The 15,512-nt window shown below is 41.8% G+C and overlaps 1 protein-coding gene across 2 annotated transcripts in view; it reads left to right on the top strand.

Moving 5' to 3' along the window:
• The window catches only part of DNAJC3 (DnaJ heat shock protein family (Hsp40) member C3), a 534,981-nt gene that overhangs the window by 38,535 nt on the left and 480,934 nt on the right, over positions 1-15,512 (top strand). For both annotated transcript variants that reach the window (XM_069640694.1, XM_069640695.1), the window contains exons 2-3: positions 7,328-7,438; positions 13,224-13,348. In XM_069640694.1, the coding sequence (XP_069496795.1) occupies positions 7,328-7,438; positions 13,224-13,348 (236 nt within the window). The remainder of the gene's footprint in view (positions 1-7,327; positions 7,439-13,223; positions 13,349-15,512) is intronic.

The following is a 15,512-nucleotide window of genomic DNA, read 5'->3' on the forward strand; positions in this document are numbered from 1 at the left end:
GTGATGCTCTAGGGTTTTGAATAGTATTCTAGCTTTGATAGGGAGCCAGTGGTTGTCTCTCCTGATATTGGAGATGTGTTCAGACTTTTTTTATGCCTAGTGCAGCTCGGAGGGCTTTGTTCTGCATAAGTTGGAGTTTGGATACATTGCTGTTGGAGGTGCCTAGGAAGAGGACATTGCAATAGTCGAGCTTGGATAGTATTGGCGCTCTGCTAATGTAACGCAGTTGTCGGGTGTGAGGAATTTGCGATGAGGTTGACTTGTTTTGATCTAGTTAAGGTGGCGTTTTAAGTAGACACCAAGTGTCTTAACTTTAAGAACTGGGATTGTAGTGCCATCAATGATGAATGATGTATAGGAGGGCTGTAGAGAGTCAATTTTAGAGGATGAACCTAATATGAGTAGCTCTGTATTTATCATCATTGAGGCATAGGCTGTTATTGGCCATCGAGTTTTGGATTAGTGAGTAGATGTGGTTGATGAGCAGAGAGTCTTGCTCGTGGTTGCCTGATCGTGAAATGAGGATCTGGGTGTCCTCTGCAAAGTTAGTGTAGATGACACCCGTGGCATCCAGGGCTGTGAATAGCAGCTTAGTGTAAGCGTTATAAAGTGTGGGTGATAGGCATGAGCCTTGCGGGATGCCTACCGGAACTGGTATGGGCTCGGCTGATTCTTTGCCAATGGAAACCCATGAGGTCCTGTCTGCTAGGAAGGATTTGATCCAGTCAGTGGCATCCTTGGATAGGTTGAAGTTGTTAGCTAGTGTGATGCAAAGTGTGTCATGGTTGACCAAGTCGAATGCTGCCCAGAGGTCCAGTAGCATTAGTAGACAGTTTGCCTGCTTCTTTAGTGGCATCCATTTGGATCTTCAGGTCGAGAAGGGCTGTATCAGTGCTGTGGTTAGGGCGGAATCCTGACTGTCGGTCCCCCGGTAGTTGGTGGTGTTTTAAGTCCTTTTGTATTTGGGAGTATGCAGTTTTGTCAATTATTTTCAGGAGATATGGGACCGTTGTAATTGGTCGGTAGTTTGTGGGGATTGAGGGATCTAATGTCTTTTTTTTTTTTGTGGGGGGGGTGTCACCCATGCTTTTTTTTATGCTAGTAGGGACCGTGTTGGTGTTAAAGGAGGCATTAACAAATTCTGTAATAATGGGTGACAGGGTGGGGGCTAAGTGTTTGACTAAGTGGGATGGGAATTGGTATTCTTTGCTGTTGGAGGCTTTGAGTTTGACTATGGTGCCTAGCACTTCTTTGTGCGAGACCAGTGTGAAGTGAAAGGGAGTGCCAGGAATGGTGTTGGATGGGTTCGCTGAGATGGTAAGTAGGGTTTTTTCCGCTAGAAGTGTTTTTCTTTTTAATTTATTTATTTATTTAATTTTTGCTGTCAATTTTCTTTTGTAGTAGTAGGATTTTAGATACTAGTGTGTCTTGTATTGTGGTGCACCAGGCTTTACTGTTATTCGTGGGTGCTATAACTTGACAGGGGATTCTGTAGCTCCCTAAGGATGGAGAACAGTTCTTTGAGTCGGAGGTAGCATTGGTGATGCAAAGGTTGAAGGCATTAGCTTTTTGGGTGATTATAGCTGATTTGTAGTTTTTGTTGGCTTCTTCAAAGGCTTTCGACTGATTCTGGGGTGTTAGTCTTTTTGTGGAGGTGCTTAAGCAATCTTTGTGTGCGTCTTCTAGCCTTACAGCTTTGTATATACAACACATAATACATAAATAAACAATACACATATCCACTTCAATGTTAAAACAATAGTCGATCATAATAAAATCATCGAATACATCAATTCACAAATGATCACAAAACTCTCAATAAATAGCAGATCTTTAAATAAATAATTTAAAATGTTACAATATAAAAAATAAAATGTAATATCGCCTTGCATGAATTTGCTCCATATGTATGATACATTACTCGTATCCAACTGATTGTTAAAGGATTTAAAAAAACCAGTACGAATCAGAGATAGACTGTTACAGTTCACTAAAAGGTGATCTTAAGATTCCAGCTCAGAACACCCACACAGGCGACACATTCTTTCCGAGCGACTTACTTACTTACTTACTTACTAATCTCAAGCGCTTCTCAGTGGTTAAACTTCAACATCCGATAACATCTAAAAATCTGTGGATTGGGATAGGCCATGATGTACAGAGTTAGGGATGTCTTTGGAATCCTATATTGGCAATAGTGGCCACTATGGGTCTTGGTGGCCAACTCAACAAGGTCACACTCCAGACTGTAAACAGTGATTTTTCTTTTTCAGCAACCTTTGAACCGCAAGTGTTGATTACGACCGAGGTCATACTCAAAGCCTGCAGACCGCTTATCGAATAGTGACATGATTTTACCAAATGTTCCCATAGATGACCACTGGTCAATCCTTAGATATGCCTGTACATAGGATACAATAATTGTGCAGTTATCTATTACCGTCAGGTTTCCAAAGCATATTACTGTTCTGCATATACATTTTGACAATGCATTTGAGGTCCAATTCCAGATATAGATATTCAATCATTACTTTGCAGTGCATCCTTAGCAGTTTGCGCAATATCCGACCTTCAAATCTTTTTAGCTTGACATATTTGTGACCCCATATCTCTTTTCACGCCTCAAAACACTTATGTATAGGCGCGTTATAAATGCCATGTCTTATACCATATAAAAGAACTGAGGAGACTTTTGCTGCATACATCATTATTGTTTGCGCTGAAAATACTATATTTTTGCTAATGAACTTGCTAATTGCATTTGCAGATTTCAGACACTTGGCTTTAGTTATCCAGTGCTTATCCCATTTTAACTTATCATCTGTAAGCACACCCACATATCACATATCAATTACCTGCTCATGTTTTACATTATCAAATGTCCACACAAATTGTTTTGGAACTGTTTTAGCTGAAAAGACCATTGTCTTACTTTTGTCAATGTTCACTTGCAAACCATTTTTATTTGTATAATCTACCAACGCATCTAGCATGTTCAGCAAACCCCTAGGCGTATGGTCCAATAACAGCAGGTCATCTGCCTATGCGAGCCACCCAGCAGATGCCGACTCAACCTTCATTGGGTGCGTATCCAAGTTCGTGAGATCTATATGCATATCTGCTAAGTATAAATTGAACAGGGTTTCTGCAAAAATGCAACCCTGTTTCACTCCACAACATGTTGGTATAGGAACCGATAATTTCACCTTTGCATCCAACCGAATACGCACTGTGTGTGGTGTTAGTATATAGTAACATAAGCATCTTTAGCAGACCCAAAGGTGTATTCCATAAACTTAATTTCTTCCATAACCTATTCTGTATAACGGAATCAAATGCCGCTGAGAAATCTATATGTGCACAGTAAACATTAGACTCTCTCTGTTTCCAAGCATATGCAAGAGCTGTTGTGAGAATCAAGATGTTATGTGACATACTGGCTTTAGCCCTAACACTAGTTTGGTTTGGTCGCAGGATGATATTATTTGAGACCATCCATAGATTTGACTTTGCTAGCAATACCCTTGCAAATATTTTCGATGGTACGTCTAGCATAGCCAACATCTGGTAATATGCTGGGCTGTCCCATGCTCCTTTTTTATAGACAGTCCGGATATGGCTCATACTACATGTGTCTGGTATTTTCCCTGTGATCCCAATTTCTACAAACCAGATATGGAGGGCATGCGCCCATGTGTCTGGTGACAGTTTCAACAGATTGTTGCAAAAACCATTGGGACTAGCTGCCTGTGACTTGTTTATATAGTCATTATGATATCGAGAACTGATACTTTACTTAATCAAATGTCAGTCAGGGGGACTATCTGCTCTTTATTATCATCCTTAGACACAATATGATTACACCATTGCTCTTCCAATACAGTTTATGGACAACTCCCTTTTTTTTCATACCATAAATCACCTCCCATATCCATGTATTCTTTTTGTGTAAGACACATTTTGCTATCATCGGCCATCTTTCTATTTTGCGCCTCAAATGTTTTATCCATCTACAATAATTATTCTTGATTGATTTAATATAAGCAGTTGTGATACTCTAGTCATTACACCTAGTAACAAGATATATCACTGCTGCAATATCTTTGTGCAGCTTCTTTTTAGCTTCAGTGATTGTCTTATCCCCATTTTGTTTAATATTCATTGCCTTATTAGATCTTTCAAGGGCTGATTTATAGGATTTGATCGAACACGTGTGATTACTGAGCTTAGCCAACATGGTGGTAAATCTAGGTATTATTTCACCTGTGTTTACATTACTGCCGTTATCGCATTGCACAATAAATGCAGGTACTATATTTGCAACTGCCAAATTGGCCGCATCAAGGTTTGTTTTATGCCAATGGATCTGATTTTGAGAGTCTTTTACATAAATGTGTCCATTTCGGTCATAGTCACTTGGTGCACTATGTTCCACAGGCAGATTGAGGAGCACACACAGAGGAAAGTGATCGCTCTCGTCAAATGGCACAGTTGCCATATCTAAGGTGCAGATTAGGCCCTTAGCATTTGTGAAGGCATAGTCATAGCAGACCTCCCGTCCACACGTGTAAATGCCATATAGGCATCACTAGGGCAACATCCGTTGAGACAAACTAACCCGTATTCATCCATAAGCTTCAACTAGGCTTTCCCTTGTCTATTGCAAGCTGGGGGAATTAACGGGAGCAGACTTAGGATGGCATGCTACCTTTCAACCAAGGGAGGATTCCCCAATTTTGGCATTAAAATCTCCCACTATCCATATGGTGTACCGTGAGGTATAGGTTTTTAGGATCATACAGTTTTAATTTTTTGAGCGTAACTATCATGTTAGGAGGGTCTTAGATGTTTAATATAATGTTAACACACTGTTGATTGGATATTTTAATGGCCTGAACAGTAGAAGTGGATTCTTTGTAAGGGCTGAACTACCCAGGGCATCTTAACAGTAATTAGTAATCCTCCCTTCGGCCTCCCTCTTTTACCTTTAGTCGCTAGCTGCTGCACTGTGCACCAGCCATCGAGATGCACAATGTCAGCCAGCCCGGTTTCCTGGAGGGCGATTACCGTGAATTAATCTGTATTAGCGACCAGACCATCCTCACCAAATAGGTGTGTAAAACCCCTTGTGTTCCACAAGAACATTAAATTAGCATCATCGACACTCCGGTGTGAAATGCTGTTTAAATGCGACTGGCAGCCGCTGCCAGTCTCCATCCCTGGGATCAACAACAGTTTTGCTGTCTTATTTCCCAGTGTCTCCTTATCCCCCAATTTAGATTGGGCAGACTTGCCAACCACAACATTTTGCACCATAGCATCCACACTCCTCTCCTGGGTTTGGTCCATAGCAGTACTCGCACTAGTGGAGTAAGGGATATTATTTACACGTGCTGGCACTAGCTCAGCAGCCTGGGGATTTACAGGTTTAGCCTATTCTGTAGAGTTCCTCCTCATAACGAAGGACATAATCTTATATAGCAACAGATATGAAACATATATTAGTCACATTCGGAAGTCTGCTCAGTTTGATCCACTATCCTAGCATCCTCTGTGGTAATTACTCTAAGTGCGACTACAGTGTGCAGAATACACAAAACGGCAGATCAGTTTAGGGGAGGCAGGTTAGGAACATGTGACACTGGTTTTTGCTGCAAAGCCTTGACCTGCCCACCAAGGTCTATACTGGCCTTTGTAGGTACAACCGATGATGTGCTATTAGAGCTTGCAGACCATATGCCAGGAAGAGTACTTTGGGTCTGCATCTTAATTGGTAATATGGCAGCACACCCAGGCAGCGGGAGACACCTTTACAATGTGTGCAACATCCTTGTTCAACAGGCTGCCCGTTACCAATAGGACTGTGCGTATTACAGGACTCGCCCTACCACCTCATGAATAGGCAAGTTTGAGGTGGGAGCTGGTCCAGCCACAATCTCATCTCCATCCTTCACCACACACGCATTCTTGCGGAGTATAATCGGATTATTATACATAAAGGCACACTGGACAGATTTAGCCCTTCGTTTAGTAATACTACCTTTTTTTGCCTTTCTAGATCTATCGCCCACTTCAAGCAGGGGGGACATGTTTACACGGGAGGGTGGCTTAAGGGATGACTTTTGGACAGCTATCTTTGTGTTCCATACCAGCACTTTGGTCACAGACAGTCTTATGCCCGCGATTGATGCTCTTATGTAATAGTATAGACTGAATGTCCAGTTTATTCTCTAAACATTAATGAACATGCATAATCGTCCCAGTAAAACCAGTGTTGGAGAGAAGCGAGAATAGTTACTGGAACCCTCGTACTCGTCCCATTAACTACCAAATGGTGGAGGAGAGTGAGAATCGCTATGGGAACAGTCCTACTTGGCCCAGCCGGGGAAAAGAGAGGACATTGAGTAGATGCAAAGTTGGATGTTTAAGGAACAAGAAAAAAAGAGAACAGCACTATTGAAAGGGGGAAACAAAGTGTAAGCACACAGTTGAGAAATTGAAGAGCCCTATATCAGAACTGTACGACTTGATCAAAGTAATTACCAAGAACTACCCTTTGAATAAGTTACTAAAGTGAACTTGCTGAAAAGCTGCCTGCAGTCAAAGGGAGTCATTTTCATGTGCCTTAGTTGTTTTGATAGTAGCAGGGACAGGTTAGATTAGTTTGGACAAAGAGCAAATCTTCCTTTTGGACTCACTGACGAGTACCCTAGTTAGTTTGTATTGGATAGGGAAAACTCGTAGCTTAGAGAAGGGTTAGGAGTGTTTTACTTTTATTTTAATAAGTCTTATTCCAAGATGGAAAACCAGAGCCCTTGTCCTGCTTCTGACCCGCCACAGTCGCTAGCAACTAATTGTCTTTTGTTGTAGATTCCTTAACTTGGAAATTGAGAATTGCTTTTTGAAAAAACACAGTGGGAGGGTGACTGGCAATTAATAAAGACCTGATTGCCTGTTGCTGGTCTCTGCAATTTTCAGTAGTATCTAATCTTCTACTAATCCAAACAGTGTTTCTTTGCCTATTTAGCAACTTCTAGGAATTCCATCAAAAGGCTAGTATTTGAGGTGGGATATAATTTTATTGAACAGTTACTTGGAGATTACTCTGCATATAGTATAGCCTTTCGCCTTCAGCAGTTTTTGGTAATCATATACCTGTGCAGCCATTATGTAGGGGGTTGCTGCTCACTCAACCTTTCCGAAAGGGTAATTTACACTTTTTTAATTCAACTGCAGATTAGTATTTTGGTACTGCTATCCCCACCCTTCAAAGTACTATCTTGCCTTTTACTTCAACAATAACATTTTCAAATGTTCTTCATTGCAGGAGCAGAATGTGGAATAAATGCTGAAGTAGAAAAGCATCTTGAAATGGGCAAAAAATTGTTAGCAGCAGGACAGTTAGCTGATGCCATATCACATTTTCATTCTGCTATAGGTGAGTATACACCCTAACTAAGGCATTCTTTATTAAATGTAATTGACCTTATGTCGTCTATGGCTCTGAATTGGCGATGAACTTCCAGGGATGGCTACTATGTGGCGCTGTGATGTCTGTTGCTTATGAACTGAAACTGTTTGTTCTCCTCTCTCATTATATGGTATAAGGCTTTTGTTTTGCTTAGTTTTTTTTTAAACCTACCATAACGTTGATAGTGTTTGTTAACGGTATCTGGGACTGGGTCGTTTTAGAAGCAGGACTCTGTATTTTTCCAAACCTTGTAGCGTACTTCCCTTGCTCAACATATCTTGCTATGTTTTTTAATGGTTATGAAGAATTGTGGTGATCCTGTACAGTCCCTGCTCATCTGCATCCACCCTGAAGCTCTCACTTTGAGGGGTGGGGGTGGGGGTGGCAGGAAGGGCCAAATAAAAAAAGTTGAGCAACCCAAATTAATTTAGCCTACTTATTGGGTTGTAATTGTCAATCCATTGACTAACTTTGGAAAGCACTGGGTACTCCAAAGAGGGCTCATCTATCGAGAAATTAAAGGATACCATATACTATGTGTATGCAATAGTATTTGAACAATATCCTTGTGTGTTTTATATAGAAGAGGCTGGTGATTTAGAATATCCATGCTCAAGCACACAAAGGTGCAATGTGGCAAATGCCAACTGAAATGGTGTTGAGTAATTTATAGAATGCAGTGAAGATATTTCAAAAAAGGTACACCTTTGTGGTACTGGAAAGGACTGTTTGTTTAAGGGTGAGCAAAGAGTGCAATATTGTATCAAAGTGCACCCACTAATTAGGGGGAGGAGGGGCATACATGCTGGTTTGCAGTGGTCACATAACCATGCTTGTAGGCTCTACAGAACTCCATGGATGTACGGCATTCTTGTGTAGACAATGCATGTAACTAATTCTTACAAGGTTGATCCTATTCCTGTGGTTCAGAGGCAAGCTTTAGTTACCTGCTCTGGACAATCCAGGGGAACAGCTTTCTGCACTTGGGACAAACCTGGGTTGTTTTCTCTCTTGGCATCTACATGAATAATAATTTGGATCTTCAAACGAAAAAAAGCTTTTTAGGGAAGGTGAGTTTGTTTGTTGGAGGGTGCCAGCGGAGGCTGCCAAGCCAGCCAATCCCCCTTTCTCTTTTTCCTTGTTATTTGCTCTCAGCACAAGTTAAATAAATAAAACAATCTGGAATAGCTAGCCTGGCAGCATGGATTTCCAGTTGAATGTTACATTAGGCATGCCAGTGGTAAACACTGATGAATCAATGGAATTTGTCCCTTCTCCCCAAGAGGGAACCCCCTACACTGTGAGCCTAGGGATTTGAGCCCACTCCGCAATACCCTCCCTAAGGGTAGAGGCAAGTGGGAACTCGCCGGGAGAGACTCCCCCCTGAAGGGACAAGGACTCCCGTTCCCATGAGGAAATCCCTAAAGTTGGACATACTATGGCATACGTGGGATGTTTTAAAATACCCAAAACTGGAGTACCAAGACTGGGATGAGGAAACTCATAATCGATGCTGTTACCTTATGGAAAATGAACATGTCCCTTTAAGTCAGAATAGCCAATCAACTGGGTCAAGTACATTGATAGGCGTGCACTCCGAGAGAGAGGAATGCATACGGAAGGCTGGGAAGGCTCTAAGCCGTATAGTAGCTAGAGTATACGGAAACCAGAAAGCGGGCAAGTTTTAAAATGTGCTTGCTGTGGCAGAGTGGGACACCAGAGCTAAGGCAGACTCGAAGTACAAGGGACCGACGGGCCAGGTGACCAGCAGAAGACGGTGGCGAGTCCACGACAGAGAAGCCGCGGTGGACCCATGGTCCGCAAACCATCAGTGATGCCACCAGCATTAGAGGGTCATGGAGTGTCCGGTTAAGCAGCGAAGTGCCACAACACTGCAAAGAATGAGACACAGCAAGGAGAGAGCTGCCAGAGAATAGGAGGCGCTGGCGGTACATGACCAGAGGGAAGGACCCCGATGTGGCAGATTCCTGAAGACGTTCTCCTTCAAGAACAAAGGTAACTGGGAGAGCGGGAAGCACAGGAGTCCCCAAGAGAATCCTTTATACCGCACAAGAAACTCGTCTCAGTAGAGGATATGAAACTGAGTTAACTTGGAAGCAAATAAACTCTAACTGTTGTGAACGAAGAGAAATAATTCTTGAAAAGCTGAATGATGAAAGAGGTCGTCCGTGGATAATACCCTGTGAAAAGGGGAAGCCAAATTGGTATTCTATCCAACAGGAATGCAATAACAGAGAAGGATATGAGATATGAGCCAGAGTTTTGAGGAACTAGACCATTGAGACACATACAAAGTCAAGTAGGCCAAAACAAGCCGAACTGTAATTCCTGTGAAGGGGAATGCCCATCTGAGCAATCCTTCCTTAACACAATATGCTGAGATCAAGAGACAAGAATATAGATCTTATAAGAGATCCCCAAAAGAGATTCCCAAAGAGAGGCGAGAACTCGATAGCCCATTTATACAACTTGTTCCAAGAAGTCACAAGAGACTATTTGCATTAAAGAGAATATGATAAAGTGCTAGGAGTATTCTCAGGAGAAGGGAGTCAGTCTACTGATCCAAGTTAGTTTTCATAGTTGTAGAGTCAGTAAGGATAGTTTTGGACAGCAGACTTATTTCTTTGGACGTTCATGACTGACGTTAGTAACATAGGTAGGGATCACCCATAGTGATAGTGAAAGTTAGGCTTTATAATTTTACTTAAATAAAATGTCATGGATAATGTCCTTGGAGAGTGTGTCCTTCTGATTTGCCACAACACTCAGAATTTCTATTCTTTATATCTAACCTCTCAATGACAGGATAACGCACAGCCCGTGCATCTAAAATAGATGCTAAAAGTATTGTTCTAGTTCCTTCAGATCTTTCAGCCCTTCCAGCTTAGTAGATCTTTCAGCCCATCCAGTTTAGTAAAACGCTTTTGTTTCATTTGTGTTTCTCCATAAAAATTATATTGGAGTCTTATTGACTATACAACATTTTACATTTACTGTGTACTCGAAATTCAAGACACTACGTATCAAGAGAAATCTTCAGATCATGCGCATGTCAGTGTCTGTGTCCGATTTACAGTTCTCTCATTCTGTCTCCTACATCTTCCAGCTCTCAACCTTAGTTACGTTCAAGTTCTGCCTTCTGTTTTCCAAATGTTCTCATTTGTACTACTCTTATTACTACTGTTAAGCTGTTAGTTAGACCTGCACTTGTGCATGTTACATTCTTTTTGCTTGCTGTTAATTTATCAATAGTCTGCAAATCCAAGTCACTAGAACAGTGCAACATATTGCAGGGTCTGAGGGGCTACTCCAATTAACTACAACTAGAATGCACGATCCACACACACCCCTGAGCCCCCATTGCCCATCCTTTTTCTGGTTCTGGATTTTAATTAACTAAAACAGGCTACACATCATTGTTTCTGTGTTACAGCATTCAGCATCTGGTACCAGTTGTATTGAGATTTAAGGTGAAACTTCGAAATATGGGGAACATCTAAATATGGGATCCTATGTCTAGAACCAATTAGCATGTTGTAATTTAGACTACTAGTGTATTGGAGTCAGTGTGACGCATCGAAGTTTGAGAGTCTAATGGATAGTCTAATTCTAAAAATTGCATAGTAAGCGGTTTAAATTGGGTGTTTCTTTACTATTTGTCGGCATTCACTGCTGGATGGGGGTTTGTTTTGTTTAACTTTTGCAGCAAAACATAACATTATTTGAAAAAATAAAATGTTAATTTTGGAAAAAATACAAAACCACTTCCAACAAACTGTACAAAGGTCCCTACTCCGAGGGTCTAAAACACACATTGCACTTTAAAATACAATTATATGTGAATATTACTCTTTGTAACTAATGACCCACTGTGTGTCCTTTCTCTGAAATAGAGCAGGGGAAATCAATGAAACTGCTGTTAAGAAATTTCACACAACCGTGCTCTTTATTTCTTTTTTTTTCTTTTTTCGTTTTTTTTTAGCTTGGCCAGCAATAATAATCGGTGGCCCACACACTTTACTCTACTTGGGGACCAAACCCAGGATCAGTCCTTTTGCCCTGCAGAGCAAGGGAGCACTTGCACCCTACACAGGTCCCAGAATAAGTACTGTATCCTTCCAGATGATCCTCAATCTAGTTGGCTGCAGTAGCCCCACCTTCAACCCCCTTGCCGAAAATAGTTTTTTGACTACATTGGAGCCACCCTCTTGAAGTGTATTTTTGGTCCTGGTCATAGTCAGTATTCACTCTTTGTCCCTTAGTTCCATCAGCCTTAAAATGAGGATGGAGCCACAGTCGCCAGCTTTTGTAGTGGCTCTCTTGCTTTCATATTGTAATATGTATCCACAAATATGGGATTTTCTGTGTTATCCAGTCCCAATATGTCTGAAACCCGCCTGGCAAATGAAGCCTGTAGGGGTCACCCTCCACTCTGCAATGGAACCCAAGGGCCCTGAATTGGCTTTGCCACGCAGGATTTTAGGATTCTCACTGACCATGCTTTTACCTTCAGAATCCAGTCCCATTTCTTGTAGAACTAGGAGATCATGGAGGTGGTGTCTGCATGATGTTTATCTTATTAAATTACTTTGTCCTTTAGTGAACCAGACGGAATTGCTAATTTAAACTTGGTCTTTCAGGTTGTCGAACTTGACTTTGAGTATTGAGCTGCTATTGCTGGATCTTAGTTTGGGGAGTCTCTCATACCTGAGGCCGACTGGTCTGTTTTATATTTGCTTGAGCACTGTGTGCGACAAGTCAAGAGTGGCTTCTTTAGCTTTTTTACTTGTTTTTACATCATTCATATTTGTTTTCGTGTGGGTGCCACTATTTGAGTGCTGATTTTACTTGGATACTGCCTCTCTACTGTGGAGAACCTCTGTAGGACAGACCCCAGAAACATTTGCCCAGATCAGAACAGACATTCTGGTCGATTCTCCAGTCTCATACTGTAACTTGTCCTGGTCTCCCTAGTGAGAGAGTCCATTCCTCTGTGATACAACCTCCCCAGCACTCTGCACCTGCTGCTCTGAGCCACTTCAGCAGTCTCCTGGTCTCCTTTCAGAGGTACTAGCTACACCCTCTTCACTCATCCGGTGGGCTGATCACCTGCTGGTGATCTGCTAAGCCTTCATATCTTTCCCCAAATCCGTAGTGTTTTGCCTTGGAGTTTGCTGCTGTGTGTAATTCGGTGAAGGTGCACAGACCCAGAAGTAGGATGGGGAACTGTGACTGTCCTCTTCGCTGCTTTGCGACACAAATGTAGTGACTCAGTGGACGAGGGGAAGTTACCCAGGAACATGGTGTAATGCCTCTGCCACTCGCGAGATCAATGTATGTCCAGCTCCAGCAAAGGCTGTAATGTTGAGAGACTTGCATGCAGGTTTTAAGGGGGGGTCAGATTCCCTGACTACCTCCTCAGAGATCAATGAAAAGATTTCCTCTTGGTGGATTTTTGGCCATGCCCCCCATAACATTGCATTTAAATGAAATTGACACTTTGGGCGATGAAATGGAAGGAGTCTGCCGCATTTTCTGAGCAATTTTGATTTTCAGTTCAAGGTTGCATAAAGTGTGGGTAGCATATTCACTATGATGATCTAGAGGGTTGCCCAGAGCAATGCCAGAGGTTATGATTAGTTCTAAAGCTTCCAGCCATTGCTTCTTGTGTTTTGCTGTAGCATATGCAGTAGACTGAATATTTACTCCCCTTTTTCTATTCTTTCTCCAGATGGTGACCCGGACAACTACATTGCATATTATAGGCGGGCAACTGCATATTTGGCAATGGGCAAATCTAAAGCCGCAATTCCTGATTTGAGCAAAGTGATTGCATTGAAACCGGATTTTACATCTGTAAGTAACAGAAGGCCAACCTGGCTGGGCTGTCGATACTTGCCCAAAATACATGTTCGTTATCTCACTTGTGTAATAGAATATTCCATTACATGAAGAACTAAACTATGACATGAAGAACTAAACTAGGCATACTAGGCATGAACTGCTATACTATTTTCCTGGAGCCATTCTTTTTTTTTTTTTTTTTTTTGTCTCACCAGGGTCCTATTTGAACGGAGCAACTTGGCCATAGTTAAAATACATAAAACAGTGTTTGTTTTCATTGGAATGAATTACTTTGTTGCAATTAACTTTGTTGCATGCATTTCATGGGGAAGTCATTTATATATGTATATTTTGGTGTGTGGCGTAATGGGGTAATCCAAAAAAAGAATTCAAAGTGAATGCATCGACGTGAATTGCAACAAATTTCACTTTGAAACCGCGTAGAACCATAAAGCACATTAGCAGTCCCATATATTACAAGGCCTGCGCTAGTAGCCGTGTAGTTATGGTTCAGTTGCTCAACTCATAGGAAGAGCACTTTTTGGGACGCTTAAAACTTTGTCTCCCCCTGGACGAATACATATGTAACTTTGCAAAACAAGTATATGGCCCTGTAAGATTAATTCTGCAAAGTCTGTTGAGATTTTGTGCAGGGGGTTGGAGGAGTTATTGGTGGGGTCCTAAAATGTGTGGGGTTTTCCCATAGACGCTATGGAAAACCAATTTTGCTCACGCCTACAGCCCAAACCGATGGATGGATTTTCACCAGATTTGGGGTACGAATGGCGGCTTGGTCCCAAAAGCGTGCGTTTGTAAATCAGTCCAGTATTTTTTTTTTTTAAACTGCCAAAAAAGTAGTTTAACAAAAATGAGTGATATCTGGGTTGGGTTCGCAGACGGGCCTTCGATTGGTCCAGAGGGTGACGTGAGGTCCGCGGACATTGGACACACCCGCTGATTGGATGGTGAAAAGTACGCGGTGCGTCACATTTTTGGAAACGCCCGCCATGTTGGATTTGCAGACAGCCGCCTTTGTCAGCGAACATTGCGGTGAGTATGTGTATTACTTGTCAAACTAATGAATCCATCACTGGGGAGGTGAGGGGTGATGAGCATGGGATGGGATATGGCCTTAAAAAAAAACGGGTGTTTTTTCAACTCTGACATCCGCGAACAGTCCAGATGTCCGGGGCAGTCCTGTTATGTTCGTGAACATCTGCGATGCTAGGGGACATCTATGCCTATTTCTGCTTTACAGGGTTGGTGAAAAACAGTTTTTGGATGGCTTATAACTTTGGCGCCACTCAATGAAATTTCGGGTTTTCATTCTAGGCCTGACTCAGAATATTTCTGCACAGTTTGGTGGGTTTTTGTCAAGAGGGGGCAAAATTAGAGAGGGGGTTGTCAACATTTTTAGATGGCTTATAAGTTTAGTGCCGTTTGACGAATGTGGACACAAGTTTTCAGAAAGATTATACACCCAACTGTGAATGTTTGTGCAAGGTCTGAATGGATTTTGTCAAGTGGGGGCTAAGTTATATGACTATTTTATATATGTAAATTTTGACACTTTACAAAAAATAAAACCTGGGCGGTTTCGCAGCAAACTTGTGCAAGGAGCATTGGCAAAGACCTGAAAGCATGGTTTTGCAAATGTCTGTTTTTATTTTGTTTTAAAGTGTCATAATGTAGGTACAAAAAATAGTGATATACCTTTGGTGACTGAGGTAGACCCAGACAATCTGGCTACTGGCCATGACAATGGGGTTAAAGTGGTTATGGCCACCAGGGACTGGCTATGTGGCAAAGAATTTCAAAATTGGTATAGGTTTGAATAGGAAAATAAAATCTGCTTGTGGGTACAGGTTGAAGTGCTGGATGGGATTGCAGCAAATATGCACGAGGAGGGTCAGCAAGAACTTCAAAGCATGGTTTTGCCAATATGTCCTGTGTTTTTATTTTTTGAACGTGGACATGTAAGTACACAACACAGTGATATAACATTATTGTATGAGCGATGGGCATTTCCGTCAGCAAGGAGAAATGTGTACTGTAATTTGTTTATTGGGGCATGCAGGATGCCGAAGCGGTAGGTTTGAATGGGGGGGAAAAAATATTCTGCTTGCGTTATAGCCTGATGTGGTGGACTAGATTACAACAAACATGCGTGACGAGC

This window comes from Ambystoma mexicanum, chromosome 7q (genome assembly GCF_040938575.1).
Source record: "Ambystoma mexicanum isolate Mex_15411 chromosome 7q, UKY_AmexF1_1, whole genome shotgun sequence".
In the NCBI taxonomy this organism is placed as follows: Eukaryota; Metazoa; Chordata; class Amphibia; order Caudata; family Ambystomatidae; genus Ambystoma; species Ambystoma mexicanum.